The following is a 27,781-nucleotide window of genomic DNA, read 5'->3' on the forward strand; positions in this document are numbered from 1 at the left end:
GGTAGCCTGGCGCGCGGTGTCCGCAGTCCGAGGTCGGCCGCCCGCGGCAGCCCAGGGCAGCGGGGCAGAGCGCGGCTCCCGCCCGCCCGCCCGGTGCGCCGGAGCCGGGACCAGAGACTGGACGCGACGGGCCGCCAGGCCCGCACCGCCTGGCCGCCGCGATGTGCGACTGCTTCCACATGGTGCTGCCCACCTGGCCCGGAACCCCCGGCAGCGGTGCGCCCCTCCCCGCCTGCAGCCCGCTCCCCTGGGGCGGGTGGGCTACGCGCGAGAGCGCGCGCCGAGGCGTGTCCAGGGGCGCGCAGTGCGGGCCTTGGGGGCGGGGGACTCGGGGACGCCTGCGGGACTCGCGCGTGGTTCTGGGCCTTCCGGGCCGCTGGAGTCTCTTCTCCCGTGCCTCGCGTTCTACCTGTCCGCGGCTGTCGGTCCCTGCTCCTCTCCTGGCCTCTGAGGCTGTCTCTGCCCTCACTCCCTCCGTCACTCGCGGTCCCTGTCTGTCTCTCCTTCTCGCTCCTGCCCCGCTCCTGGGACGCTGTCTGGTCGCGAGGCGGCCTCCTGGGAGGTGCTACCGCGCTCTGGAGCAGGGCTGGTGTCTGCAGGGGCGTGAAAGCCCGGGCCGCCGGGACCCGGGGCACCTGCACCAGGCTTGCCCTCTCACCTGCTTTGGGGGAGAGCAGCCAGGCTAGTCCAGGAGTCTGGGCTCTCCACTTTGGTCCAGGGCTTCCAGGCAGGGCTGGGCTGCGTCTACTGTGTGGCTGTGTGGTGGGGTCGCTGGCTAGGTGGAGGCTGTGGCAGGGCTAGGCCTGAGGTCTGGGGCCTGGTGAGGGGCCTGAATGGGGTCAAAGTCAGGCCACAGGGTCCCGCAGTGCTGGGCAAGGGAAAGTGGGTGCTACCTACTGGCATGCCCCCAGGGATGTTCAGTAGTAGCCTCTCTCTGAGCCGCAGCCTACGGAATGTGTGCCTGCTGCTCTTTGTGTGTCTGTCCCTGCACTGGGCCTGGTTCCAGGGCCTGGGTGTCTCAGCATCTTGGAGGGCAGGCCTGGGGGGGCCAGTCCCTTGGGCACTGGGTCTATGCTGCTGCAGCTGACCACACCCAGGGCTTTGGCGCCACCGGCCGGGGGGTTGGGCTGGCCGGCACTGGTGCAGGCTGGACCCCACTCCTTGGGGAAAACAGGTCAATGCTAATGGTGCCCACAACGCCGCAGGTGCAGAGGGGTGCCCTTGGCCTGGGCATGCCCCCCAGCTGCAGCAGGCACTACCAAGGCCCCTCCTGTGGCCTGTCTGTCTGGTGCGCACTTAGGGTGGGAGGCTTGTCTGAGGGGCTCCAGAGCAGGGAGGCCCCTACAGCACCTGCCTCACGGTGTTGCAGATGGGAGCCCAAGGTGTTTGGGTACAGCAGCGGGAGGATGATGGCTCCGGTGGGCTGGAGGCCCCCGGCCCCCTCCTCTTTCACTCTGACTGGCCCTGCCCACATGGCTGCAGGTCGACCTCCTCAGAGGGAGAAGGGCAGGGCCCCCAGGCATGGGACCACTACCCTGCCCCCGGCTTCCCTGCACAGCCCTTCTGCTCTGCTTCCTCCTCACTCACGGGCACCCAGAGACTCCCAAGCTGCAGGGTCCAGGACCATCTCACCCACCCCCTGCCTCCACAGAGGCTTGTGCTGGCTTCGTGGTTCCCAGCATGTGTCCAGCCTGAACCATCTGTTTAATAATGGGTCAGTGGTCTCGTGAGTTTGGAGGGATTGAAGTCAGACCTTGGATTGTCACCCAGGCTGGAGTGCAGTGGCCCGATCTCGGCTCACTGCAAGCTCCGCCTCCCGGGTTCACGCCATTCTCCTGCCTCAGCCTCTCCGAGTAGCTGGGACTACAGGCGCCCGCCACCACGCCCGGCTAATTTTTTTGTATTTCTAGTAGAGACGGGGTTTCACCATGGTCTCGATCTCCTGACCTCGTGATCCGCCCGCCTCGGCCTCCCAAAGTGCTGGGATTACAAGCGTGAGCCACCGCGCCCGGCCGGAATGTGCATTCCTGACAAGCACCCTGCCACCTACTGCCTTTCCCAGCCTGGATTTGGTCCAGGCCTTTTCCACCTGCAGTCGCCTCTCAGCAGGCTGGAGATGGGTGGACTCTCCCCTGCTCTCGTCTTCCTGTCCAGTCCAAACCTGCCCTCTGCCAGCCGCACCAGGCACCAGCCCAGCAGGGAGCCATCTCCTGGGCGGCTTTTGTGCCGAGGCTGCCCCCTGGTGGCCGTGCTGGGACCACCCCACGCAGCGCTGCCGACTGTTAACACCAGCCAGTTCACTCCCAGTGGGCTCTGGGTGTCACACCCTTGCCTACTCCAGGGGCAGGTTGCCTCTTTCCCGTGGCAGAGCTGGGCCCCTGATAAATGGGGAGACAGGGAACCCCTCCCCGGCCCTGGCCCCGGCCCTGCACCTGCTGCCCTGGCGTGGCCTGAGCACCTCCCACCACCCCCCAAGAAAGCACCACCGTGTTGGGAAGGCCCCAGGTGGTGACACCATGTGAAGATGTGTGGGTGGTCTCTTCTCTGGGGTGGGGGTCATGAGATGGCTGGGCCCTTTCCCAAGAAGGGTGCAAAGCAGAGCAGCTGTGGAGGTGGCCTCGCTGTTCTGTGCCTCGCTGTCGCTGGTGCCCTCTACAGGGCCTCGGGCTGCAAATGTGGGTCAGGACCTCAAATTCGGGGACAGGAGTGATTGCAGCTGCCTGTGCTGCTAGCTCCATGCAGCCAGGGATGCCGAGTGACAGTGCGGGCGGGCCTGTCGCCACCCTGGTGCCTCCCTGACTGGGTCGTCCACACTGGGGGAGGGCTGTATTCCCATTCCGCAGACAAGGACACTGAGGCTGGGGACAGTGAGGCAGTGACTCCCTGGGCTCTTAGGGGCCAGAGCAGAATGTCGCACGCTTTGGTCAGTGACATGCTGTTCTGACAGGTGATGGCTCTGCCCTGCCCCACCAGGCAGGGTGACTGCAGGCAAAGGAGCCCCTCTGTAGCCGCTAGTGGCAGGAATGGGCCTTGAGGAGGAGGCAGCAGAGGGCATCCTGGAGTGCCCTCCAGTGAGGTGGCCTTTCAGAAGCCACCGACAGCGATGCTGTGTGTTCCTAACAACAACTCCAGCTCTTTCCCTAGTGGGGAAACGGAAGCTGGGCCACCAGGGAGGGAGGCTGGGCTGCCTGCCGGCCTCTCGCTCCTGCCCCAAGCCTCAGGCAGTGCCCACCTCATGCAGCTCAGGGAAGGGAGTGGGGCTCAGAAGTGGACAGGAGGGTCAAGCCGGCAGAGCCTCCAGTTCCAATGCCCCAGGAGCCCGCTCCCTCCCGGCCTTCTCCATGCCCAGGAAGCGGAGTGCCCACTCCCATCTGGGCTCATCGTGGCTGGGCCTGCAGCAGGAATGCCCTCATTGCCTTCTCTCCATTTGGCCAAGCTCTTCTGTCCTGGGCTGGGCTAAGAGCTGCCTCTTCTGGGAAGCCCCCTGGGTTGCTGGGCTCATTCCCAGCTCTCCCCTGGACTCTGGCCCGCTCTGTGTCCTTCCTCTTGTGACACCTATGCAGAAGGCCTCTGTTTCAGGCCCAGCTAGGGGCTGGCTTGGCCAGGTGTGGAGAAGTGTAGGTGCTGGGGAGGAAAGGCCGCCAAGCCCCAGCAAGTGGGAGGCGCTGGCCATCCGGGGGTCCCTGCCACCCACTGCAGGAGTAAAATGCCACACTCTCCCAGCTTGGTCTTCCGGCTGGCAGAGGCAGACCCTGCGCTCAGGGATGGTGTGAGCTGCGGGGGTGCTTCCCTGTCTGTCTGGCTGCCTGTTCACCCATCCTTCTGGGTCTCAAAGCCACCCCGGGAATCCTGGGACCTGGGAGGTCATAGCTCAGCAGAGCAAGGGTCCACCCATTATTCCGTCAACAAATGTGAATCCCATTTTTGTGGCCAGTGCAGCCTTAGGGGGCACAGAAGGGCCAGAGAGGGCTCCCTGGAGGGAAACTGGCCCAGTGGAGACCGGGACTGGTCATGAAAAAGAAGCGGAGGCAGAGCAGGAGGAGCTTGCAGAGGCTGAGGGCGAAGTCAGGGACCTGCAAGGTGTTCAACCCAGTGCGTCTGGGACAGGGTGGGGTGAGGATGGAGAGGTGGCGGCGCCAGCTGCTGGAGGGAGGGCTTTGTCCTGAGGGCACTGGGGAGCCCCATAGGTCTTAGGGAAGTTTTGGCGGGAAGGAAGCTGCTCTGTGGGGGATGTAGGGGCCAGGTTAGCCAAGGGAGCTTAGCGGAGTCCTAACTGGACACACAAGGAGGACGGGGCATGCTCTCTGCTCCCCTCCACCCCCTCTAAGGGTGACGGGATCCCCAGCCACACTGTGAGCTTGAGGGTGTCTCCACCAGGCCCCACCTGCACTTAGCCTGGGCCTCCAGATTTCCCTTTATTTTTCTTTTTTTGGAAGTCATAGGCTGGCCGGGAGTCAAGGCCTTCCTTGCTCGGATAAATATTTAATAGTCAGAAGCACTTTCTAAAATGGAAACATGGAGCTGGGCCCAGGAGGCAGGGGGTGGGGAGGGGCTGGGGCGGGAGGCGGTGCTCCCCCATCCCCGCACCCCACAGAGGCCCGCAGAGGTTTTTGCAGCCACCGCCCTCCCCTCCGGCTGCCGGTCCCTGCTCTGCCAGCTCTGCTGTGCAGACTCGGACTTGCTGACCCAGTGTGTGCTTGCGAGGGTGGGAGTGGCGTTGGGGCCTCCTCTCTGCAGAGCTCTTGGGAGAGCCTCGTTCCTGTGGTAGGAGGCTAGGCAATTGCACAGGCTGTTCCGGGCAGGAGTCCGGAAAGGGATCTCAAGCCACACCCCTGCCTGGACACTGCTGAGGGTATAGCCAAGCAGGGGCAGCTGGGTGGTGCCCGGGACGCGGCAGGGGCGGGACACTTGGGGGAGCCTCACTGGGCTATGTCCGTGTGAGCCCTGCCAGCTGGAGGGGCTGTCGGGTGATGGCGCCTGGGTGGGCAGGAGGCCCCATGACTCAGCCCCACCGGGTGGAGTTAGGGCCCCTTTGTTTAGGGCTCCAGCCTTCGGTCCTCGGCCTGCTCCTGCTGCCTGGCAGGCCTGGCTCCTGGGTGAGCCGGCACCAAGGGCTCCTTGGTGACACATGCCCTGAGAATGCCGAGCTTCACGCCTTGGCCTCCTCCCGGCTGATTCACCATCCGCTGCCCTCAGCGCTGCCTGGCCTCCGCCAGCAGCCGAGTTTCCATGGCGACTCCTAGCTGGTCCTGGGTCCTAGCAGCTCTAAGCCAGGACTAGCTGTGCAGTGCGCATCACAGGGCATGCCGGATGGCCTAGGTCTCAAGGCCTGTGATGTGGTGGCTTAGCAGATGCCCTGCTTGCCGTCCCTCCAGCTGATCAGACACCTGCCTGACCACTGAGGCCCACCACATGGTGCCAGGGGTCCGGTAGGTGGGGCCCCCAGGAACTGAGGCAGGTGAGCAAGGCCCTGCCCAGCACCCGCCTGCTGGTGGTCAAGTGTGCCTCTCTTGGGACTGGGTAGCAACAGGGGCAGGGTATGAAGCGTGGCTCTCCAGCTCTTACCCTTCCCAGTAAGTGGCCCTGAGCCAGAGTCCAGGGCCTCCAGCCTGACCCCATCCCTTGCTGTGTGTCTGCACCATGCTGTGGGCACCCACCGCCAGAGGCTCTGGAGCTGAGGGCTCGGTGCTGACTGCCTGGCGGGGGAGCAAGTCCAGGATCTGAGCTGGGAGGGTGCCCCAGGCAGAACCAGTGGCACGTGCTTAGAGTCTGGAGAGGGCCTGGGGCAGGGTGTGGTGAGTTCCCATGGCAGTCCGTGTTGGGGAGGGTGCACCAGGAGGAGATCTCAGTCATGTGTTGCAGGGCTTGGCGGACCACACTCGCCACACTGCAGTGAGGGTCTGGGAAGGGCTTGCGTGGCCGGCGCTGTGGCCAGCTCTGCAGGGCACCTCCCTCTGGCTGCTGTGAGGTGGGCCTAGCTGGGGTGGGGGCCCCAGCAAAGGCTCTTGCGGGGTCAGTGCTGTGTCTGGCGTGATGGCCCCCCTCTGTGCCAGCGTCTCCTTCCTGTCCCACTCCAGCCGGGCTGGGCCTGTGGGTACGGTGCTGACTCAGCCAGCCCTGCCCTGCCTGGCTGATTGTGGGTGTCAGGTGGTAAACAGGTAAACAGCGTTCCCAGGTGAGAGCTGTCTGGGAGTGTCCCTGGAGCAGACGTGGCCAGCTTTCCTGCCTCTGTGTAAATAGAGTCGTTTTCTATCTTTGTGGCCATTAGGTTTTTGTGTCAGCCTTTTTAGGGCATTGCAATGGGGGGAGGCCAGGAAGGGGCCTGGGATCAGGTCCCTGAGGAGCCCCTGGGGCCTCTCCCACCCCATTTGCCGGCCAGTGTCCCTGCTCTGGGGCTGGGACAGAGCCTTCCCTGCCTTCGAAGTCCTCTGGCCTACTCGGGGACCCCTTCTCTCTGTGCCCACCTCAGGCCACCCTGGCATCCTGTGGCGGGGGCAGCCCTCTCAGCCACACCTTCCCACCTCTTCCCATGCAGCTGGGGCCTGGTGCAGGTACAAGCCGTTCCATCGCTGACCTCCCAGGCCGGGTCTGACCCCTCGCTGCCTGAGGCCTGGGCTAGGCCTCGGCTGTGTGGGCCTGCTCCAGACTGCCTGTTGGAGGCAGGTCCACACCCAGGCTATGGGCACAGGGCTGGCACCCTGGGATCCCAGGGGGGCTACACGTAGCACAGCTGGTTGAGTCCTGCTGGAGCCTCCTGGCTGCCCAGAGCAAAGAGGAGTGGGGGCTGAGGGCCCGGGGTGCAGCAGGGTGAGGTGACCAGGAGGTGGGCCAAGCAGCTGGAGCTCTGGGTAGTGGGGGACTTGGGGTCATGGGACTCGGGTGTTTCTCAGCCACCACTTGTATTGAAATGACTGGGAAGGATGGGAGGCTTGTTAAAAAAAAAGCTAGTCCAGTGCAGAGGCTCACACCTGTGATCCCAGCAGTTTGAGAGGCTGAGGCAGAAGGATCACTTGAGCCCAGGAGTTTGAGACTAGCCTGGGCAATACAGGGAGACCTTGTCTCTACAAAAAATTTAAAGATTAGCCAGGCGTGCTGGTGTGTGCCTGCAGCCCCAGCCACTTGGGAGGCCAAGGCGGGAGGATCACCGGAGCCTATGCGTATGAGATTAGCCTGGACAGTATAGTAGGGTCCCGTCTCTACAAAACATTTTTAAAATTAGCCAGGTATGCTGGCGTCACCTGGAGCCCCAGCCACTTGAGAGGCTGACACGGGAGGATGGTTTGAGTCCAGGAGTTTGAGGCTGCAGTGAGCCACAATCGCACCCCTGCACTCCAGCCTGGGTGAGACAGAGAGACCCTGTTTCAAAAAATGCCAGTTCCTGAGCCCCACCACACCCCGCTTCCCAGATACCCTGGTGCTTCGAGGTGTGGCGGCCGCTGTGAGTTTGGGCTGAGCTGGCTGAAGGGAGGCCAGGGTCGGCTGCCCTGGGGGCTCAGGCAGGTGGCAGATGACCAGGCCCCAAGGTCTCAGCCCTGCCCTTAGGCTATGCCTCTCCTCCCTTCTGGGCCAGCCTCTGTCCTGGCCCCCATAGGGAAACTGAGACACAGGGCTTGTGCAGAGCCTGCCTGGAGGGACCTGCCTCAGGCCTGTGTCTGTCCCCACAGCAGGACCTGGCGCACACTAAGGCACTCACCAGACTGGGCTGGCTGTGTGACTCAGAGCGGTCTGTTCCTCTGCGGTCAGCTGCTCAGGCTGGGGGGGCCCTCAGGGTGGGGTCCCCAGCTCCAAGAAGCTGAGTGAGTGTTGGGGTCTGGCCAGGATCCTGGCCCATCAGGGGACCCGCCTACTCCCTCTGGTGGGACATGGGGGTCCTGGCAGGGTCCAGAGCCAGCCCTAGGAGCAGGCGGAGTCGGGACAATGGGGGGAGGAGCTGTGGAGGGAGGAACCGGGCATGGCAGGGGGAGGTGGCCAGTTGAGATCTTCACTTCTGGGCCAGTTGGGAGAGCGTCTGTAGCTTCCTTGGTAAGTGGCTCCTGTGCCCATGCCCGGACACCTGCTTGCTTCACTCTTCCGCGGGTCTGTGGGGGCCAGCAGGCCACCAGCAAGGGGGGCTGGAGGAACAGAGCTGGGCTGGGCATCCCCCTGACCTGCAGATGATGGACGGGCAGGGGTGTTAGTTCACCGTGGCTCCAGCCAGGGCCAGCGGGCTGGGCAGGGATGTCAGGGAGAAAGCCCCGGAGCCCCTTCTCCTGGCTCCCGGTCCCTGGGGTGCCGGCGGAGCCCAGGCCATACAAGGTGTGTGGCAGGACGCCGAGCTGTGGGTCCTGGGCAGGTAGGGGACAGTGGCTCTTGTTTCCAAGGAGCCTGGGTGTGGGGGGAAGTGAATGCCAAGGGCACCTGCACTCAGGGCAGCCGCAGGTCTGCAAGTCCCCAAGGTGGGCGTGGGGCCTGGGAAAGGGTCCTCAGATGACCCTGTGCTTGCTTGGTGCACAGCGGCCCTGGGTGGCTGTGGAGTGTGGTTGCTTCCAAAGGCCAGGTTTACTCTCCTGGGGGTACCCGAGGTGGGCTGTGGGGGCCTGGGGTGAGGGGTAGCCCCATCACAGGGTCACACTGCCCTGGACGTCTGTGGGGCCGGCCTTTCAGCCCAGGGAAACTGGCTCAGGCTAGCCTGCCTGGGATGGATGGGAGCGTGGGGCTGTTCCTTTTGGCTGCCAGATCCCTCAGAGAGGTGGCTCGTGTGCTACCCTGTGCCTCAGTTTCTCCAGGAGCAGAAGGCGATGAACTGGGCCCACCTGCTGCCCTCCCATCCCCATCAACTGGCTCCCACCCTCAGGCTTAACCAGCCTTTTCCAGGAGATCTGACAAGCTCCCTCCTTTTTGCCATGCACTGCCTGCACTAGCATTTATTGTGCACCTACTGTGTGCCAGGCTCTGAGGGCTTGGTGAGCAAAGTGTTCTGGGGACCAGGGAGCAGGCAGTGTCCAGAAGCCATGGCAGGGTGGCCAAGCTCAGTCTGTGAATTTGCCCAGCAGACAAGACAGCCTGGGAAAGCCCAGAGAGAGAGCCCGTGGCCCAGGCAGGCACAGTGAGGGCTGGAGAGGCTGCAGATGTCAGCTAGGGCTCGAGCAGGCACGGAGAGGCTTCCAGGCCAGTCTGACTGATGGACGGCACCAGGGAGCTACGGAAGGTTGTTTCGGGAGAGGGCGATGTGAATAGCCTCACGGGTGCAGCTGGGCTGCAGTGGGGAATGGCTGCTGATGGGCGAGGAGCCCAGCTCCCAGGTCTAGGGGACTGAGTCTGGCTCCCCGGCCCTCCTGCAGCCTTGGAGGCAGACACAGAGGCAGGAGCAAGAGCCTGAGCTCATCCCGAGAGAGTTATCTCGAGAAGCATCGGGGAGGGGCGGGGGATGTTGCTCGGGAAGTCTGAAGGTCTCATGACAGTCAGCCCGCTTGGCACTTTCTTCATGAAGTTCCACAACTGGGTGAGGCCCAAGTGCGGCCGGCTGTGTGCGCCTGTGTCTGGGTGGGCACCGGGCTTCCAGCCCGAGGGCAGTGACTCCCACAGGGCTCCCGCCTCCATGGCCTCACTCTGGGCTGCCCATGGGTGTTCAGAGGGAGGAGCCCAGGCCAGACACACAAGTGCACACACTCCCTAGCACCTGAGCACGTACATCCCGTGAGCACACATGTGTGCACACACATCTGCAAACCTGGAGTGGGCCATTCATTCCTCCCACCCAGGATGGACTTTTCTGGCCACTGGAGAGCCAGTCTCCTCCCTGCTAGCCCCCAGGGCCCTGGTGACTTGCAAATGCACCCAACCATGCCCTCCCACCTGGAGGCCAGAGATGGGGCCCTGGGGCTGCCAGTTTAGATGCAAACTTGGATTTTGTTTAAGCAAAATCCACCTCCTCCCCCCACGGACCTGTCCTGGACCCTCCAGGAACTCTCACTGAGCTGCTGGCTGGTGAGTCCTCAATTTGGACCCAGCTGAGGAGCAGGGGTGTTGGTGAGCCTCTGCCGCACTCCCCAGCCTGTGTTCCTTCTCCCCTCCCGCTCCGCGCCTCCCCACCCCCGCACCCCGCCTCCAGGCCGGGATCTGCTCCTCCCCCAAACACACTTCCTGAGGCCCCGCCTGCTCAGGCCCTGCCCCAGAATAGTCCAGTTCTCGGGGAGGCAGCTTTTCTGGGCCAGGGTGGGTGTCCTCTGTGGCTTTCACTGTGGTACCACCCCCACCTGCCCTGGCATGCAAGGGACTGACCTGGGTCCTGGGGTCCCTCCCCAAGGTTCAAGTTTTCACCCGCAGGAATGTTAATGGTAGCGTTGAGGCCAGGGCGCTGGGGGGCCCGGGCAGTGGGGGAAGGGCATTGGGGAAGGAGCCAGGTGCCAACAGCCTGACCAGCTGGGCCTGGCTCAGGCAAGCCACCTCCACATTCTCCTCTGTGAAGTGGGGCTTTGGTGACCGTCAACAAGCAGTGTCATGATTCAGGTGATGGGGCCACTTGCAGAGCCTGTCTGGGAGAATCGGAGGCGGGGCGGAGGCGGGGCTTGCTCCGGACCTCGGGTCTGGGAGGCGGTGCTCTTGGTGGGGGACTGGGATACTGGGGTCTTCTCTCTCTCCCCACTGGCGCGGGTCCGAGGCCGGTAGCCTGGCTGGGCAGCCTTATCCCGAGGCGGGCAGGATTTCCCCCTTCCTGTTTGTGTTCCTGGGCCAGGCTCCTGCCAGCCCAGTGACTCGAGGGGTCCCCACTCCGCAGCTCTGTGGCCAGAGGCGGGTCTGCTGCTCGCTGAGCCTCTGCGCTCCATCCCCACCCCAGGCAGTGTAGGAACGGCCGCTCCCAGTGCGGTGGCTGAGGGTGGGGCTGGGGACTGTCCCGCGTGGGCCAGTGGCAGGACCAGGCATGAGGGCCAGCAGGAGCAGGGCTGGTCACGTCTCCTCCTCCTTCCCCCACGCAGGTTCCCAGCACAGGGTGTGCCCAGGGCTTGCTGTCAACACCCTCCCTCACCGGCCCCAACACCCACAAGACTACCCTGGAGAGATTTGGGAGTGCAGCCGGCTGTGCCTAGCTCAGGGGCCCTTGACCGTGGTGCCCACCCCCAGCCCAACAGACCTGTGTTTCCCTGCCTGGCGAGTCCCTTCTCCGAGGAATTGCCCTCCTGACCCTTTCTTGGGCCTCACGGCAGCTGCCCCCCACCCCCAACCCATCCAGGCTCCTGCCTGCTGGGTGGGGCTTTTTGGCTGGGGAGGCTGCGGAGGGAGGGGGAGGCGGCTGGGTTTCTGGGCAGCCTCAGAACACCTGCCCCACCCTGAGTGCTGGGCAGGGCCTGGGACACCTGGTCTTGGAGGCAGTGGAGCCTCTCCCCACTCATGACCCCAGCTCCACCTGCCGGCAGGGGAGCAGCTGTGGGCCAAGTGACCCAGGGACCCTCCTCTGCCCCCAGCCCTGCTAGGTAGTTGCCCCAGCTCCACACCTACTGGCTGGGTCCCCTTGGGTAAGTGGCTCCCCTCCCCCAGCCTCAGTTTTCATGTGTTACCCACCTTGGGGATTGAGGGGCAGGGTCTGGGCAGAGCAGGAAGGGAAACTGAGGCCAGAGAGTGGCTTACCTGCCATTGCCCTTGGCTTAGCGGTGGGCAGGCTCTGGCCAGATTCCTGTCCCTTTCCTTGGCACCGCCCCGTCCCATGAATTTGCTGTGGGTCTGCTGTGGCTGGAGCTCCAGGCAGCTCCAGAGGGACCGGGGTGGCCCCAGCTGGCGGTCCCTCAGGGTTGCGGGGTGCACTGGGGAGCCCTGGCAGGGCCACGTGGAGGGAGTGGGGCCCTGTCAGGTGGTGGGGCAGTGTCTGAATGCCAAGGTGAGTGAGATGGGCCCAGGTGGCCAGGACAGAGTTGTGCAGAAGGGACACAGGGCCTTGCCCCTTCACTGCCTGGCTAGGGAGAAGGGGTCTGTGGAAGAGATCGCGTCGTGAGGTTGCCAGGGGTACAATTCTTGGGCTGACGCTTTGCGCAAGGCTGGTTTGGCAGGTGGGGGAAACGGAGGTTGTGGCTCTGCTGGGGGGTCATGGAGGCCAGGGGTCTGGGCCTGGCCACCTGAGCAGTAGGAAGGTGGCGGGGGCGGGATGATGTGGGGGTGAGTGTTGATGCCTCCTGGCACTGACCCAGGCCTGCCTGCCCTCACCTCCTGCCCTTCTCTTCCTTCGCTTGAGAGAACCTCCTCCAGGAGACACCATCCCCCAGCTCTGCCAGGCCTGAGACCAGAGCCAGAGGGGACCTGGGCTGTGAGCCATCTTGCAGAAGGGCAAGGAAAGGCCCATGAAGCAGCGAGGGAGCGGCAGGGGCCTGTGCAGGCAGAGGTGCTGTTGGGATGCGCAGGCATGGCCCTGGGGGTGCCTCTGCGGGAGCAGTGTCTGTAGCCCAGCAACCTACAGTCAGGGCCAGCAGAGTGGTCCACGTATCCATGAGGGAATGAAAGCTCAGAGAGGGGATGAGCTTGCTCAGGGCCACACAGCACATTGGCCAGAGCAGCAGCCAGACCTAGACTACTGCCGGGACTGGGCCTCCCCATCTCTCTTCATGGGACAGTCCCCGAGGCCAGCACACCACCCCAGAGGATAGGGACATGCTCCTTCCCAATCAGTGTCCTACCAGCAATTGGGTCTGGGGCAGGGATGGGGGCCTTAGGTCTGAGACCCTCCTCGTCACTGCAGGAGGGAGGCCCTGGAGCCCAGGCCAGGGCGCCAGAGTGGGTGTAAGTTTGGTACTGTTTCTTCTTGGAATATTTAGAGTATAATTTGGAGGGGGGTTGAGCCTGGAGTTCTTTTTGTGGGACGGTTTTAAATAAGGGATTTGATTTTTTCTTTTTCTTTTTTTTTTTTTTTTTTTTTGAGACAGAGTTTTGCTTTTGTTGCCCAGGCTGGAGTGCAATGGCGTGATCTCGGCTCACTGCAACCTCTGCCTCCTGGGTTCAAGCGATTCTCCTGCCTAAGCCTTCCGAGTAGGTGGGACTACAGGCACCCGCCACCATGCCCAGCTAATTTTTGTATTTTTAGTAGAGACGGGGTTTCACCATGTTGATTTTTAAATCGTTACAAAACTACTTGGATTATCCATCGGGGCGTCCTATCTTTTGGCCTCCCTGGGCCACATTGGAAGAAGAAGAATTGTCTTGGGTCACACATAAAATACACTAATGATAGCTGATGAGCTAAAAGAAATAATTGCAAAAGAATATAATAAAGTTTTAGGAAGTTTATGAATTTGTGTTAAGCCGTATTCAAAGCTGTCCTGGGCCACATGTGGCCTGTGGGCCGTGGGTTGGACAAGTTTCGTTCTTCTTGTGGGTTTTCTAGGAATATATCCAATTAATCTAAATTTTCAGATTTATTAGTGTAAAGTTTATAATTGTGTTTGATTTTATATAGAATTCTAAAATTTTTTATGGAGAAAGGGTACAAACCATGGCACACCCAAGTAATCAGTCCTCTCCAGTAGACCCTGTCTGCCCGCTCCCCCTGGCGACTTCAGCCCTAGGTGGCCTGAGCCTGACTGTGAGCTGGATGTGATGGGCTCCCCCGGTACGAGTGCTTTTTATATCTAGTTTCTTTATCTCAACCTTGCGTTTGTGAACTTCATCCATGTTGCACGTAGGCATAGTTTATACCATATACTGTTCCATTGGACAAATACCTCACATTTTTTTTTATTCTACTGTTGATGGACATTTGAATCTCTGGTTTCTGGGTGCTGCAAATTATACTGAGATGGACGTTCCCGCACCCATCTTCTGAGGGGCATATGTGCGCATATTTCTTGGCTCTGCCCCTGGCTATGAGTTGCTGGGCCACAGGGTAAGGCGTGTCAGGCTTTGATAGACTCTACCAGGCTGTTTCCACGTGGTCGTGCCAGCTCACCCCCAACCCACACCAGGATGGAGTTCCGGCTGCCCCAGACCTTGTCTCCAGGTGGTCCACCTCGACTTTTCCATTTCAGCCATTCTCCTGGGAGCATATGGCACCTCGTGGTTTTGTTGGCATTGCCCAGATGACTAGAAATGCTGGCCATCTTTCCATATACTAATCGGCTGGTTGAACATCCTCTTCTATGAGCTGCCTTTCCAGTGTTTTCTTGCCATGTTTCTATCGGGTTGTTTGTCTTTTGGTTTGCAAGAGTTCTTTGTGCATTCCGGGTTGGAGGCCTTTGCTTGGTAACTGTATTGCAAGTATCTTCGCCCAATCTGTGTTTTGGGCAAAGATAGCTGCAATTTATCGATTTCATTTCCTTTGGATATATACCCAGTAGTGGGATTGCTGGACCAAATGGTAGTTCTATTTTTAATTTTTTGAGGAACCATCCATATTGTTTCCTATCATGGCTATACTAATTTACATTTCATGCCCCTAGTGGTGTTTTTTGATGAACGGAAGCTCTTAATTCTTTTTTTTTTGAGATGGAGTCTCGCTGTGTTGCCCAGGCTGGAGTTCAGTGGCGCAATCTTGGCTCACTGCAAGTTCCGCTTCCCGGGTTCACACCATTCTCCTGCCTCAGCTTCCTGAGTAGCTGGGACTACAGGCGCCCGCCACCAATCCCGGCTAATTTTTTGTATTTTTAGTAGAGACGGGGTTTCACTGTGTTAGCCAGGATGGTCTTGATCTCCTGACCTCGTGATCCGCCCGCCTCGGCCTCCCAAAGTGTTGAGATTACAGGTGTGAGCCACTGCGCCTGGCCAGAGGCTCTTAATTTTAATATAGACCAATATCTGTCATTTTTTGTGTGTTCTGTTTAATAATTTTTCCCCTACTCCAAAAGAAATTTCTATTTATTTTCTAGAAATTTTATTGTTAAGCCTTTAATTTTGGATCTATAATCCACATGAAATTAATTTTCTGTGGCTGAGGTGGGGCGAAGATTAATGTTTTTCCATATGGATATCCAATGGATCCCAGGCCATTTATTGAACAGATCATCACAGCTTTGTGTATGTGTGTCTGTTCCTGGGATCTCTGTTCTGTTCCATTGGTCTTGACTTGCATTTTCCTGATGACTGAAGATGTTGACAACAACAAGAAGTGTATGAACACTCGTACATCTTCTTTTGTGAAATGTCTGTTCAAATCTTCTGCCCATTTTTAGTTGAGCTTTTTGTCTTCTGTTGAGTTGTACAAGGGCTCCATGCAAGTCCTTTGCCAGATACATTCACTGCTTTTTCATTTTCTGAGGAAAATGAAACCTCTTAAGGCCAGTGTTTTAAATTATGAGAACTTAAATTTATCAGTTTTCGTGCTATGATCCTTACCTTCTGTATCCTAAGAAAACTTTGCTGCCCTCAAGGTAGTAAAGAAGTTCTCCCGTATTTTCTTCTAGAAGTTTTATAGTTTTTGGTTTTACATTTCCCTCTATGATTCATTTCAAATTCATTTTCATGAGTGATGGGATGGAAGGGTCCAGGTTTATTGGTTTCCCAGTAAATACCCAGCTGTTCCAGGACCATTCAGTGAAAAGACTTTGCTTTCTATTGGAATAGCTGGGCTGCTTTGACAAGAATTTGGCCGGGCATGGTGGCTCACGCCTGTACTTTGGGAGGCCAAGGCAGGTGGATCACTTGAGGCCAGGAGTTCAAGACCAGCCTGGGCAACATGGTGAAACCCCATCTCTACTAAAAGTACCAAAAAAAAAAAAAAAATTAGTGAGGCCTGATGGCGCATGCCTGTAATCCCAGCTACTTGGGAGGGTGAGGCACGAGAAACGCTTGAACCCAGGAGGCAGAAGTTGCTATGAGCTGAGATTTGCCACTGCATTCCAGCCTGAGCGACAGAGTGAGACCCTGTCTCAAAACAAAACAAACGAACAAACAAGAATTAATTGGCCATGTAAGTGTGGGGCTATTTTGCCTTTATTTTTGAAGGATAGGTTGCTTGATATCAAATTCTTCATTGACAACAGTTTCTTTCAGCCCTTTGAATATACTGTTCCATGTTCTTGTAGCTTCTATGGTTTTGATGTGATTCAGGTGTTAGTTGTATTTTTGTGCCCTTATTATGTGATGGGGCCCTTTCTCTTAAGCATTTTGACTATGGCGTGTCTAGGTGTGGATCTCTGTGCTTCTCCTGCTTAGGTTTGGTCACGCTTCTTGGATTCTGCAGATTGTTTTCAGCTATCACTTCTTCAACTCCCTCTTCTGCCTCTTTATCTTATGGTTAATGCTCTGAGACTCTGTTTTTCTTCAATCTTCCCCCTGACCCCCGTTCTTCAAATTGGTTAATTTATATTAATCTACAAGTTGATAATTCTTCTGGTATCTCAAATCTGTTGGTGAACCCCAGTAGTAAACTTTCAACTCCAGAATTTTTGCTTGCCTTTTAAAAAATAAGTTTTATTTCTTTATGAGATTCTCTCTTCACTGAGCCATTGTTAACATATTTTCCATTAATTTTTTAAACATGATTTGTTTTTGTGTTTTGAACAAACTTTTTTTTTTCTTTTTGAGATGGAGTTTCACTCTTGTTGCCCAGGCTGGAGTACAATGGCGCAATCTCGGCTCACCACAACCTCCGCCTCCCGGGTTCAAGCGATTCTCCTCCCTCAGCCTCCTGAGTAGCTGGGATTACAGGCATGTGCCACCAAGCCTGGCTAATTTTGTATTTTTAGTAGAGATGGGGTTTCTCCATGTTGGTCAGGCTGGTCTCGAACTCCCGACCTCACGTGATCCACCGCCTTAGCCTCCCACAGTCCTGGGATTACAGGCGTGAGCCACTGTGCCCGGCCTGAACAAACTTGTAATAGTTTCTTTGAAGTCTGTATTAAACCCAGCATTAGTGGACATTTAGAGACACTTTCCATTCACTGCTGTTTCTCAGTATAGACCATACATTCTTGTTTCTTTGTGTAACTTGTAATTTTTTGGTGGCTGCTGGACATTTTAGACAATATATTCTAGCAACTCTGGATTCTGATCCTCCCAGGGTGTGGTTATACAATAACAAACACCTTGTGTTTGTTGAGTAACTTTCTTGGACTAAATCTGTTCCAACTTGGAATAAGTCCAGTCTCAATTCACTGCTACCTGACCTGATGCCACAGCCTCTCAGCTCAGTGGCTATAGATCTTCCCCCAGCCCCTGAATTTGCTCTCAGATCCAGTGTCCAGGAAAGGACTATGACACCTCCACAGTGTACATACACTCCTGGCTCCCTCCCCCGGGCCCCGATCTGCTCCCCCAGCCTGCTTGTCTCCACTGACAGCCACTCTCTCTGCAGTGTCCGGCCGACAGCTGCAGCCCGGGGAGCCAGATGCGGAAACTGAAGATGACCACTCTGTAAGTGAGAGCAGGAGGAAGTGTGTCCTCCTCATATCCTGCCCCCATTCTTCCTGGGCCCCGGGAGAACCGAGTGGCAAAAGTAACTGGATTCTCTCCCGTCAGGTGACTGAAGGGCCTGCGGATGAGGTCATTCGACCACGGCCACAGGGGTCTTCACCTGTCTACGAATACACGACTGAGGCTGCTGACTTTGGACTCCAGGTGAGCCTGCTGGGCAGAGCCCCACAGGCACCCAGGTCTCCTCCTGCATCGCCCTGTGTGGGCAACTCACACATGACTGTGCAGCCTTGCTGCCCTGCCCTGCTGTCCACTGGGCAGTGCCCACTCAGATGTCCTCTCAGACTCCTCTGTGCCCTTGGGTCCCTCCCTGCGGCTGGCCAGGGCACAGTGGGATGGAGGCGCCCTGCAGCTCTTGTGAGCATGCGCATGGGCTGATGGGGACAGGCCTCGTGTTGCTGTGTTTGTGTTTCAGGGGCACAGGGTGTGTGCATCCCTGCACCTGTGTAACACACTCATGCTGTCTTTGGGGACAGGGCCCCATGGCTACCTCTGGAGACAAGGACTCGGGGAAGGGATCAGAAGAGCCATGTCTATGAAAGGATTCATTTTTGTACAATTTGAATTTCTTATCTCCCTCCATACAAAACTCCAGTTGCTGTGGGGCTTCCCTGTGGGCGCTGCGGGCTGTAGGCTGGGCCCTGTCGGGAAGCAGGAAGGCCGAAAGTTGCCTTTTCTCTGTGGATGTGCCTGGAGGAACTCGGCTCCCTCTGCACACAGCTGCATGTTGGAAGTTCTGGGCCCCTCTGAAGGGAGGGCTTCTGGTCTGGCACCAGCCTACCTGTGCCCCTCCCTGTCCCTGAGCTGGGGCATGTGCCTAACTCCCAACACTTGTGGCTGCAGGAAGACGCCCCCGGCAGGCAAGGTTCTGCTGGGAGACGGAGATCCTGGTGGAAGCGAGATTCAGGGGACTCACGGACATTTTTCAAGATGAGTCGTCCAGAGGTGGGTACAGCAGGAGCTGAGGGTCATGGAGGTGTGTCCGTCCTCAAGGGATCCAGCCAGAGAGTGCAAGGTCAGAGCAGGCAGGGGAGGAGCAAAGAGGCTGGCAGTGTGCCCCGTGCCCTGGGGAGGAGGGGTGTTCTTGTCCCCCTTGTCAGGCCTGGGGAAGGGCAGGGGCTCCAGAAGGCTAAATCTGGTCCTGACCATCTCCACCCCTCCCTGGTGTGGAGTTTGATGCATAGCCAAGCTCCTGGCCAGGTAGACCTGGCTGTACAGACCTCAATTTTCTCCTCTGTGCAATGGGGCAGTGCTGGTGTCTGTTGCATGTTCAAGCCGTGGGGCTGAAAGGGCCAGTCAGCACCCAGGCCATGTAACTGTGGAAGGTGCTAGACTCTGCTAGCACCCAATGATGAGGGCACTCTGCCTCTTAAGCAACTGGTTTTTTCCCTTGGAGGCCCCAGCAGTCCAAGAGCTCTGCAGGACACAGGCCTCATCCTGTCCCAGGTCTGGCAGGCTGCACCCAATGTCCCGTATTTTCCTTGGCATTGCTGTTCTTCCTTGTCTTGAGCATCAGGTGCCTTGCACACAACTGGCGCTTCACGTTTTTGCGAAGAATGCATGAAGGAGCTGAAAAAGGGAAACTTTGGCCACAGGGAAAGCAGAATCCATTCTGCACTGCTCCTGGTGCCCTGCTGGGCCTGGTGGCATGGACAGGCTGTGCCTAAGTCCTGGCAGGTTGGGGTGGGGACAAGAGTTCTGGCAGGTTCCAGCTGGCTTCCTCCAGAGCTCAGACACAGCTACCTGAGCCCACCTGGTGGGTACCCTACCCTGCTGTGTGTTGTCTGGGCTGATGGGAAGGATGGTGGGGTGCCCATCCTCTGGAGACACAGGCCCAGCAGGGATGCTTATGGTGGGACTGGCACATGCTCACCACGGCCCTGATGTGCTTCTGCTCCAGGCCGTCCAGGAGGCAACAGAGGTGACGCTGAAGACAGAGGTGGAGGCAGGAGCCAGTGGCTACAGTGTCACAGGTGGTGGGGACCAGGGGATCTTCGTCAAGCAAGTGCTGAAGGACTCCTCAGCCGCCAGGCTTTTCAACTTGAGAGAAGGTGCCATGCGGTTCCATCCCTGGGGTCACCATTCTCCCCACCAGGATGGGAGGGACCTGGAGGGGTTACTGAGGGGGTAGAAGCCACACCTGGCGCTTAGGATGACATCCTCACGTCTCTGCTCAGCTGCTTGAGGCTGGGATCACCCACTGCATCTAGTAAAATGGGGGACCCCATCCACCTTCCCTGTGCCTGAGGCACTCAGTGGGGGACTGGTGGGGCAGACTCAGTGGGATTCCCCCTATTCATGCCCCTGGGGCCCTCCTCGCCAGCCAAGGCAAGACGGCAGACCCCATCTCATTCACACACCCGGCCCTGGGGCTGCTCTTTCTTGGTCTAGGGGATCAGCTGCTCAGTGCAACCGTGTTCTTTGACAACATACAATATGAAGATGCTCTCAAAATCCTTCAATACTCAGAGCCGTACAAGGTTCAGTTCAAAATCAGACGGCAGCTCCCTGCCCCACAGGATGAAGAGTGGGCTTCCAGCGATGCCCAGCATGGCCCACAGGGCAAGGAGAAGGAGGTGAGACCACTAGGCTCGTGAGGCAGGGCCCCAGCCGGCTTCCCTACCCTGCTGGCTGAGCCCGGGAGGGGATAGCACGCCCACTCCATCTGTCCCTGGGCCAGGACCTCAGGCTTCTTGGACTGGCACCAACAGATTCCCTCTCCCTATGTTTCAGGACACGGATGTTGCTGATGGGTGCAGAGAGACCCCCACGAAAACTCTGGAAGGAGATGGGGACCAAGAGAGACTCATCTCCAAACCCAGGGTGGGGAGAGGCAGGCAGACCCAGAGGGAGAGGCTCTCTTGGCCAAAATTTCAATCCATAAAGAGCAAGCGGGGGCCGGGACCCCAGAGGTCACACAGCTCGTCAGAGGCCTACGAGCCCAGGGATGCACATGACGTGTCCCCTACAAGCACAGACACAGAGGCCCAGCTCGCGGTGGAGCGCCAAGAGCAGAAGGCAGGGCCGGGCAGCCAGAGGAGGCGGAAGTTCCTCAACCTGAGATTCAGGACAGGCTCGGGACAGGGCCCTTCATCGACAGGACAGCCAGGCAGGGGGTCCCAGAGTGGGGTGGGCCGTGCTGGGGTCCTGGAAGAGTTGGGGCCCTGGGGTGATAGCCTCAAGGACACTGGGGCTGCCACAGGCAGCAGGAGAGAGGAGAGGGCAGAACAGGATCGAGAAGTGATGCCTGCTCAGAGCATGCAGTTGCCCACAGAGCTCGGTGACCCTAGATTTTGCGAGGGAATCCCTCAGGAAGGGGAACTCAGGGCAGCCAGGCTCCATGGAAAGACCCTGGAGGGGCAGGCAGAGGAGACAGCAGTGGCCCAGAGGAAGCCCAGGGCCCAGCCAACTCCTGGAATGAGCCGGGAGGGTGAAGGCGAGGGACTGCAGAGCCTGGAAATCGGGATCGCCAGGCTGTCCTTGAGAGACACAACCGAAGGAGGCACACAGATCGGCCCACCAGAAATTAGGGTGCGAATACACGATTTAAAGACACCAAAATTTGCATTTTCCACAGAAAAAGAGCCAGAAAGAGAAAGGCGCCTTAGTACCCCACAGCGAGGGAAGAGACAGGATGCGTCCTCAAAAGTGGGTACTGGCCTGAAGGGTGAGGAGGTGGAAGGAGCAGGGTGGGTGCCAGGCAGGGAACCAGCCACACATGCAGAGGCACAGGAGGGTGAAGGAGATGGACAGGAAGGACTACAGAGGACAAGGATCACTGAGGAACAGGACAAGGACGGGGAAGACACAGAAGGACAGATGAGAATACCCAAGTTCAAGATACCCTCCTTAGGATGGTCGCCAAGCAAGCACACAAAGACAGGGAGAGAAAAAGCCACACAAGACACACAGCAGGGAAGGGAAGGAGAGGCCATAGCAACAGCCGATAGAAGAGAACAGAGAGGCACAGAGGAAGGATTAAAAGACAAAGAAGACAGTGACTCAATGACAAACGCAACAAAAATACAACTAACACACGACGAAAAACGCTTAAAAAAGCAACAAATTCTGAAAGAAAAGGACATGGCCGCCAAAGACAGCAAGTTCAAAATGCCCAAGTTCAAGATGCCGTCATTCGGGGTGTCTGTCCCAGGCAAGTCCATCGAGGCCTCAGTGGATGTGTCTGAGCTGAAGGTGGAGGCGGACGTGAGCCTCCCCTCCATGCAGGAGGACCTCAAGACCACTGACCTCAGCATTCAGCCCCCTTCCGCTGACCTGGAGGTCCAGGCTGGCCAAGTGGACGTGAAACTCCCAGAGGGCCCCCTACCCGAGGGAGCCGGCCTCAAAGGGCACCTGCCCAAGGTGCAGATGCCAAGTTTGAAGATGCCCAAAGTAGACCTCAAGGGCCCCCAGGTGGACGTCAAGGGCCCCAAGCTGGACCTGAAAGGCCCCAAGTTGGAAATGACGGCCCCCGATGTCGACGTGTCTCTGCCCAGTGTGGAGGTGGATGTCCAGGCCCCAAAGGCCAAGCTGGATGGTGTGCAGCTGGAGGGAGACCTGTCCCTGGCCGACAAGGACGTGACTGCCAAAGACAGCAAGTTCAAAATGCCCAAGTTCAAGATGCCGTCGTTCGGGGTGTCGGCCCCAGGCAAGTCCATCGAGGCCTCGGTGGATGTGTCTGCACCCAAGGTGGAGGCAGACGTGAGCCTCCCCTCCATGCAGGGGGACCTGAAGACCACTGACCTCAGCATTCAGCCCCCTTCCGCTGACCTGAAGGTCCAGGCTGGCCAGGTGGATGTGAAGCTCCCAGAGGGCCACGTGCCCGAGGAGGCCGACCTCAAAGGGCACCTGCCCAAAGTGGAGACGCCCAGTTTAAAGATGCTCAAAGTGGACCTCAAGGGCCCCCAGGTGGACATCAAGGGCCCCAAGCTGGACCTGAAAGGCCCCAAGGTGGAAGTGACAGCCCCCGATGTCGACGTGTCTCTGCCCAGCGTGGAGGTGGATGTCCAGGCCCCAAAGGTCAAGCTGGATAGTGCGCAGCTGGAGGGAGACCTGTCCCTGGCTGACAAGGACGTGACTGCCAAAGACAGCAAGTTCAAAATGCCCAAGTTCAAGATGCCATCCTTCGGCGTGACCGCCCCAGGCAAGTCCATCAAGGCCTCGGGGGACGTGTCTGCGCTGAAGTTGGAGGCCGACGTGAGCCTCCCCTCCATGCAGGGGGACCTCAAGACCACTGACCTCAGCATTCAGCCCCCTTCCGCTGACCTGGAGGTCCAGGCTGGCCAAGTGGACATGAAGCTCCCGGAGGGCCCCCTGCCCGAGGGAGCCGGCGTCAAAGGGCACCTGCCCAAGGTGCAGATGCCAAGTTTGAAGATGCCCAAAGTAGACCTCAAGGGCCCCCAGGTGGACATCAAGGGCCCCAAGCTGGACCTGAAAGGCCCCAAGACAGAGATGACGGCTCCCCATGTGGAAGTGTCTCTGCCCAGCGTGGAGGTGGACGTCCAGGCCCCGGGAGCCAAGCTGGACGACGTGCGGCTGGAGGGGGAGCTGTCCCTGGCCCATCAGGATGTAGCTGTGAAAGACAGTAAGTTTCAAGGGCCAGAACTGAGCACGTCTGGTTTTGAATGGTCGTCAAAGAAAGTTTCCATGTCTTCCTCTGAAATGGAAGGAAATGTTACATTCCATGAGAAGACTTCCGCATTTCCCATTGTGGAATCTGTTGTTTGTGAAGGTGATCATGATCCATCTCGCGATCGTAACTTGGAGCTTGCTGTTGGAGAAGTTGGAGTGGATTCGAAGTTTAAGAAACTGCATTTTAAAGTGCCCAAAGTTTCATTTTCTTCTGCCAAAACTCCTAAAGATAGTTTAGTCCCAGGTGCAAAGTCTAGCATAGGTCTTTCCGCGATTCCCTTATCATCTTCAGAATCCTCAAGTTTTGAATTACAACAGGTTTCGGCTGGTTCAGAGCCATCCATGCAGATGCCTAAGGTTGGTTTGGCTGGGTTTCCATCATCTCGGCTTGATCTCACTGGTCCTCACTTTGAATCTTCTATTCTCTCTCCCTGTGAGGATGTTACACTTACAAAATACCAGGTGACTGTTCCCAGAGCTGCCTTGGCCCCTGAGCTTGCTCTGGAAATTCCTTCTGAGTCTCAGGCTGATATTCCTCTTCCCCAGACAGAGTGCTCCGCTGACCTGCAGCCTCCAGAGGGAGTTCCAACATCTCAAACTGAGAGTCACTCTGGCCCACTGAATTCCATGATTCCTGTTTCTCTTGGTCAGGTGTCTTTTCCTAAATTCTATAAACCAAAGTTTGTGTTTTCAGTCCCCCAAATGGCAGTTCCTGAGGGAGACCTACATGCAGCAGCGGGTGCCCCAGTCATGTCTCCTCTTAGCCCTGGAGAAGGAGTGCAGTGCCCCTTGCCAAGCACCCAGCTGCCATCCCCAGGCACCTCTGTGTCCCAGGGCCCGGAAGAGCTTGTGGCCTCCTTGCAGACATCAGTAGTGGCCCCTGGAGAAGCCCCTTCTGAAGATGCTGACCACGAAGGGAAAGGGAGTCCCTTGAAAATGCCTAAGATTAAGCTTCCATCATTTAGGTGGTCCCCGAAGAAGGAAGCAGGGCCAAAGGTGGACCCAGAATGTAGCGTGGAGGACTCAAAACTCAGCCTGGTTTTAGACAAGGATGAAGTGGCCCTGCAGTCTGCCATCCACATGGATCTGCCTCCTGAGAGGGATGGAGAGAAGGGGAGGAGCACAAAGCCTGGCTTGGCCATGCCAAAACTTGCACTTCCCAAAATGAAGGCTTCTAAGAGTGGGGTCAGCCTGCCACAGAGAGACATGGATCCTTCTCTTTCTAGTGCCACAGCAGGGGGTAGCTTTGAAGACACAGAAAAGGCCAGCAGTGACGGTGGTAGGGGAGGACTTGGTGCAACAGCAAGTGCCACAGGAGGTGAGGGTGTGAACCTCCACCGGCCACAGGTCCGCATTCCCAGTTTGGGCTTTGCCAAACCTGATCTCAGATCCTCCAAGGCCACGGTGGAGGTGAGCCAGCCTGAAGCTGACCTGCCTCTTCCCAAACATGATCTATCTACTGAAGGTGACAGCAGAGGATGTGGGCTCGGGGATGTCCCAGCAAGCCAGCCTTGTGGGGAGGGGATAGCCCCCACACCTGAAGACCCCCTCCAGCCATCCTGTAGAAAACCAGATGCTGAAGTCCCCACAGTGGAAAACCCAGAGGAGGAAGCCACGACCAGGTACTCGCAGGAAAGCTGGTTTAAAATGCCCAAGTTCCGCATGCCCAGCCTTAGGCGCTCTTCCAGGGACAGAGGTGGGGCTGGAAAGCTGGAAGTGGCTCAGACACAGGCACTGGCAGCAACAGGGGGTGAAGCAGCAGCTAAAGTCAAAGAGTTCCTTGTTTCTGGGTCAAACGTGGAGGCAAGTATGTCCCTACAGCTCCCAGAGGCAGATGCAGAAGTGACAGCTTCTGAGAGCAAATCATCCACAGATATTCTAAGGTGTGATCTTGACAGCACAGGCTTGAAGCTGCACCTCTCCACTGCTGGGATGACTGGGGATGAGCTTTCCACTTCTGAGGTCAGGATCCATCCATCCAAAGGACCTCTCCCTTTTCAGATGCCTGGCATGAGGCTTCCAGAAACCCAGGTTCTTCCAGGAGAAACAGATGAGACTCCTCTTTCCAAGCCAGGACATGACCTTACCAGCATGGAGGATAAAACAGAGAAATGGTCTTCCCAGCCTGAAGGTCCACTTAAATTGAAAGCTTCAAGTACTGATATGCCATCCCAGATTTCTGTGGTTAATGTGGATCAACTGTGGGAAGATTCTGTCCTAACTGTCAAATTCCCCAAATTAATGGTACCAAGGTTCTCCTTCCCTGCCCCCAGCTCAGAGGATGATGTGTTCATCCCCACTGTGAGGGAAGTGCAGTGTCCAGAGGCCAATATTGATATAGCCCTTTGTAAGGGAAGTCCGGGGCTCTGGGGAGCCAGCATCCTGAAGGCAGGTGCTGGGGTCCCCGGGGAGCAGCCTGTGGACCTTAACCTGCCTTTGGAAGCTCCCCCAATTTCAAAGGTCAGAGTGCATATTCAGGGTGCTCAGGTTGAAAGTCAAGAGGTCACTATACACAGCATAGTGACACCAGAATTTGTAGATCTCTCAGCACCCAGGACGACTTCTACTCAGATTGTGCGAGAATCAGAGATCCCCACATCAGAGATTCAAACACCTTCGTATGGATTTTCCTTATTAAAAGTGAAAATCCCAGAGCCCCACACGCAGGCTAAAGTGTACACAACAATGACTCAACACGCTAGGACTCAGGAGGGCGCAGAAGAGGCTCCCATACAAGCCGCCCCAGGAGTAGACTCCATTTCTGGAGATCTCCAGCCTGACACTGGAGAACCATTTGAGATGATCTCTTCCAGCGTCAACGCACTGGGACAGCAAACACTCACATTTGAAGTTCCTTCTGGCCACCAGCTTGCAGACAGCTGTTCAGATGAGGAGCCAGTAGAAATTCTTGAGTTTCCCCCTGATGATAGCCAAGAGGCAACCACACCACTAGCAGATGAAGGCAGGGCTCCAAAGGACAAACCAGAAAGTAAAAAATCTGGTCTGCTCTGGTTTTGGCTTCCAAACATTGGGTTTTCCTCTTCTGTTGATGAGACAGGTGTTGATTCCAAAAATGACGTCCAGAGATCTGCTCCCATTCAAACACAGCCTGAGGCACGACCAGAGGCAGAACTGCCTAAAAAACAGGAGAAGGCAGGCTGGTTCCGATTTCCCAAATTAGGGTTCTCCTCATCTCCTACCAAGAAAAGCAAAAGCACCGAAGATGAGGCAGAGCTGGAAGAACAAAAGCTTCGAGAAGAAACAGTCACCTTTTTTGATGCCCAAGAAAGTTTCTCCCCTGAAGAGAAGGAAGAGGGTGAACTGGTCGGGCCTGTGGGCACTGGGCTGGACTCCAGAGTGATGATGACATCCACGGCAAGAACAGAGTTAATCCTGCTAGAGCAGGACGGAAAAGCTGATGATGAAGGCAAAGGCTCAGACCTGGGACCAAATGAAGGCTGAGAGGTATGGCTCGTCAGTACAAGAGAGATGCAAAATCTAAGTTGGAAAGTCAAGGCTACACACACATGTGGAGCACCCCATCCCACAGCACATTACATCCACCTCACTTCACAGAACTGAGAACAGAGCAAAAATGACCAGAACACCTTTGTCACCATCACACAGCCCTCCTAAAATGGAACCAAAACTTCCCAGCTCCCTCAAAGCTTTGGATGCAAAGAAGGCACCCTGACTTCCACAAGACACCAGAATTCACACGGTACTCTGAGGCACTGCTGGGGAAGTTTGTTGGTCTTTATTAGATAAATTTCCAGAGACCTGTCCATAATACCCTACAGAACATGACTGTTTCTTTGAGGAAAGGGTTATAATGTCTGTGGTGTACAAGTAGTTTTTGGTATAACTTCTTTCCTGCTGCTGCTGCTGCTTCCCGGCAAACATAGTTTTCCTATTTCAGGCAGAGTGCGGTATATTCCAGGAAACACTGTTTCCTACTCACTTAGCTTACTTATTTGTTGAATGCCTCACTAACGGCAAGCTTCAAGATGTTTTGGGTGACAGTGCACACATGCTGGGCAAAAGGGTGATAGCCAGTGGCTGGCAGCCGGGCCAGCAGAAGCTAGGACATCTGTGAGTTGTCATTCTCATCTATCCATGTCCACTGGCCTGCCAGCATCCGCCAGTGCCTTGCCAGCGTGCACGGTCCCACACTGTGGCCCCTGAGTCCCCTAATGTACACGCTGCAGCCAGAATGCAGATAGAGCTGGCTTGGCTGTTCCCTGGATGGGCAATAAAGTGCTGCATCCCATGGTGAAGGCTGCTGAGGTCTCTGTCTCAGGGTCGAAGTTTACCAGTGCTTTCCTCCCACACACTCCCGGTCTCTACTAAGTAGCTCTAGAGAACAGCCAATGAGGAACATTAGAGTGGTTGCCTATGTATCAGCCATTTGTCCAGGTCCTCCTCTGAGCCAGAGGCTTTGAGGAAGACAAGGAAGATAGGGCTGAGTTCACAGTGTGGCAGGGACACAGACTCACAACGCTCCCTCCCTCCATCCCGCTGGAGGCAGTGTGGGATGGGAGATGGAGTTCAGAGTGGGGAAAGCACAGAAAGGTGTCCTTGGCCATCTTTAGTGGCCCATCCTCAGAAGCCTCCTTCACCACAGAGGCTCTCTTGGGCAGCCCACAGGAAGCAAATCCATGTGGGGTAGCAGAGTGAGGTTCAAGGGGTTCCCTACAGTCTTTCAGTGGTCAAATCTCTTCCCAGCTGCCCTCAGATGCCCCTGCCAGGTTCACGGGTATGCAGTGTTCAAGGGGGCAGTTGG

General features: G+C 57.4%; 1 protein-coding gene across 1 annotated transcript; it reads left to right on the top strand.

Annotated features, from left to right (window-relative positions):
• AHNAK2 (AHNAK nucleoprotein 2) lies at nucleotides 1–27,268 on the top strand. The gene is made up of 7 exons (XM_032179662.2): nucleotides 1–216; nucleotides 17,249–17,307; nucleotides 17,413–17,511; nucleotides 18,211–18,312; nucleotides 19,268–19,418; nucleotides 19,759–19,943; nucleotides 20,101–27,268. The coding sequence occupies exons 1-7, from the start codon at nucleotides 162–164 to the stop codon at nucleotides 26,458–26,460; spliced, it is 7,011 nt and encodes a 2,336-aa protein (XP_032035553.1). The 5' UTR covers nucleotides 1–161; the 3' UTR covers nucleotides 26,461–27,268.
• The last annotated feature ends 513 nt before the right edge of the window (nucleotides 27,269–27,781 follow it).

Source organism: Hylobates moloch, unplaced genomic scaffold, assembly GCF_009828535.3.
Source record: "Hylobates moloch isolate HMO894 unplaced genomic scaffold, HMol_V3 SCAFFOLD_16, whole genome shotgun sequence".
Classification (NCBI taxonomy): Eukaryota; Metazoa; Chordata; class Mammalia; order Primates; family Hylobatidae; genus Hylobates; species Hylobates moloch.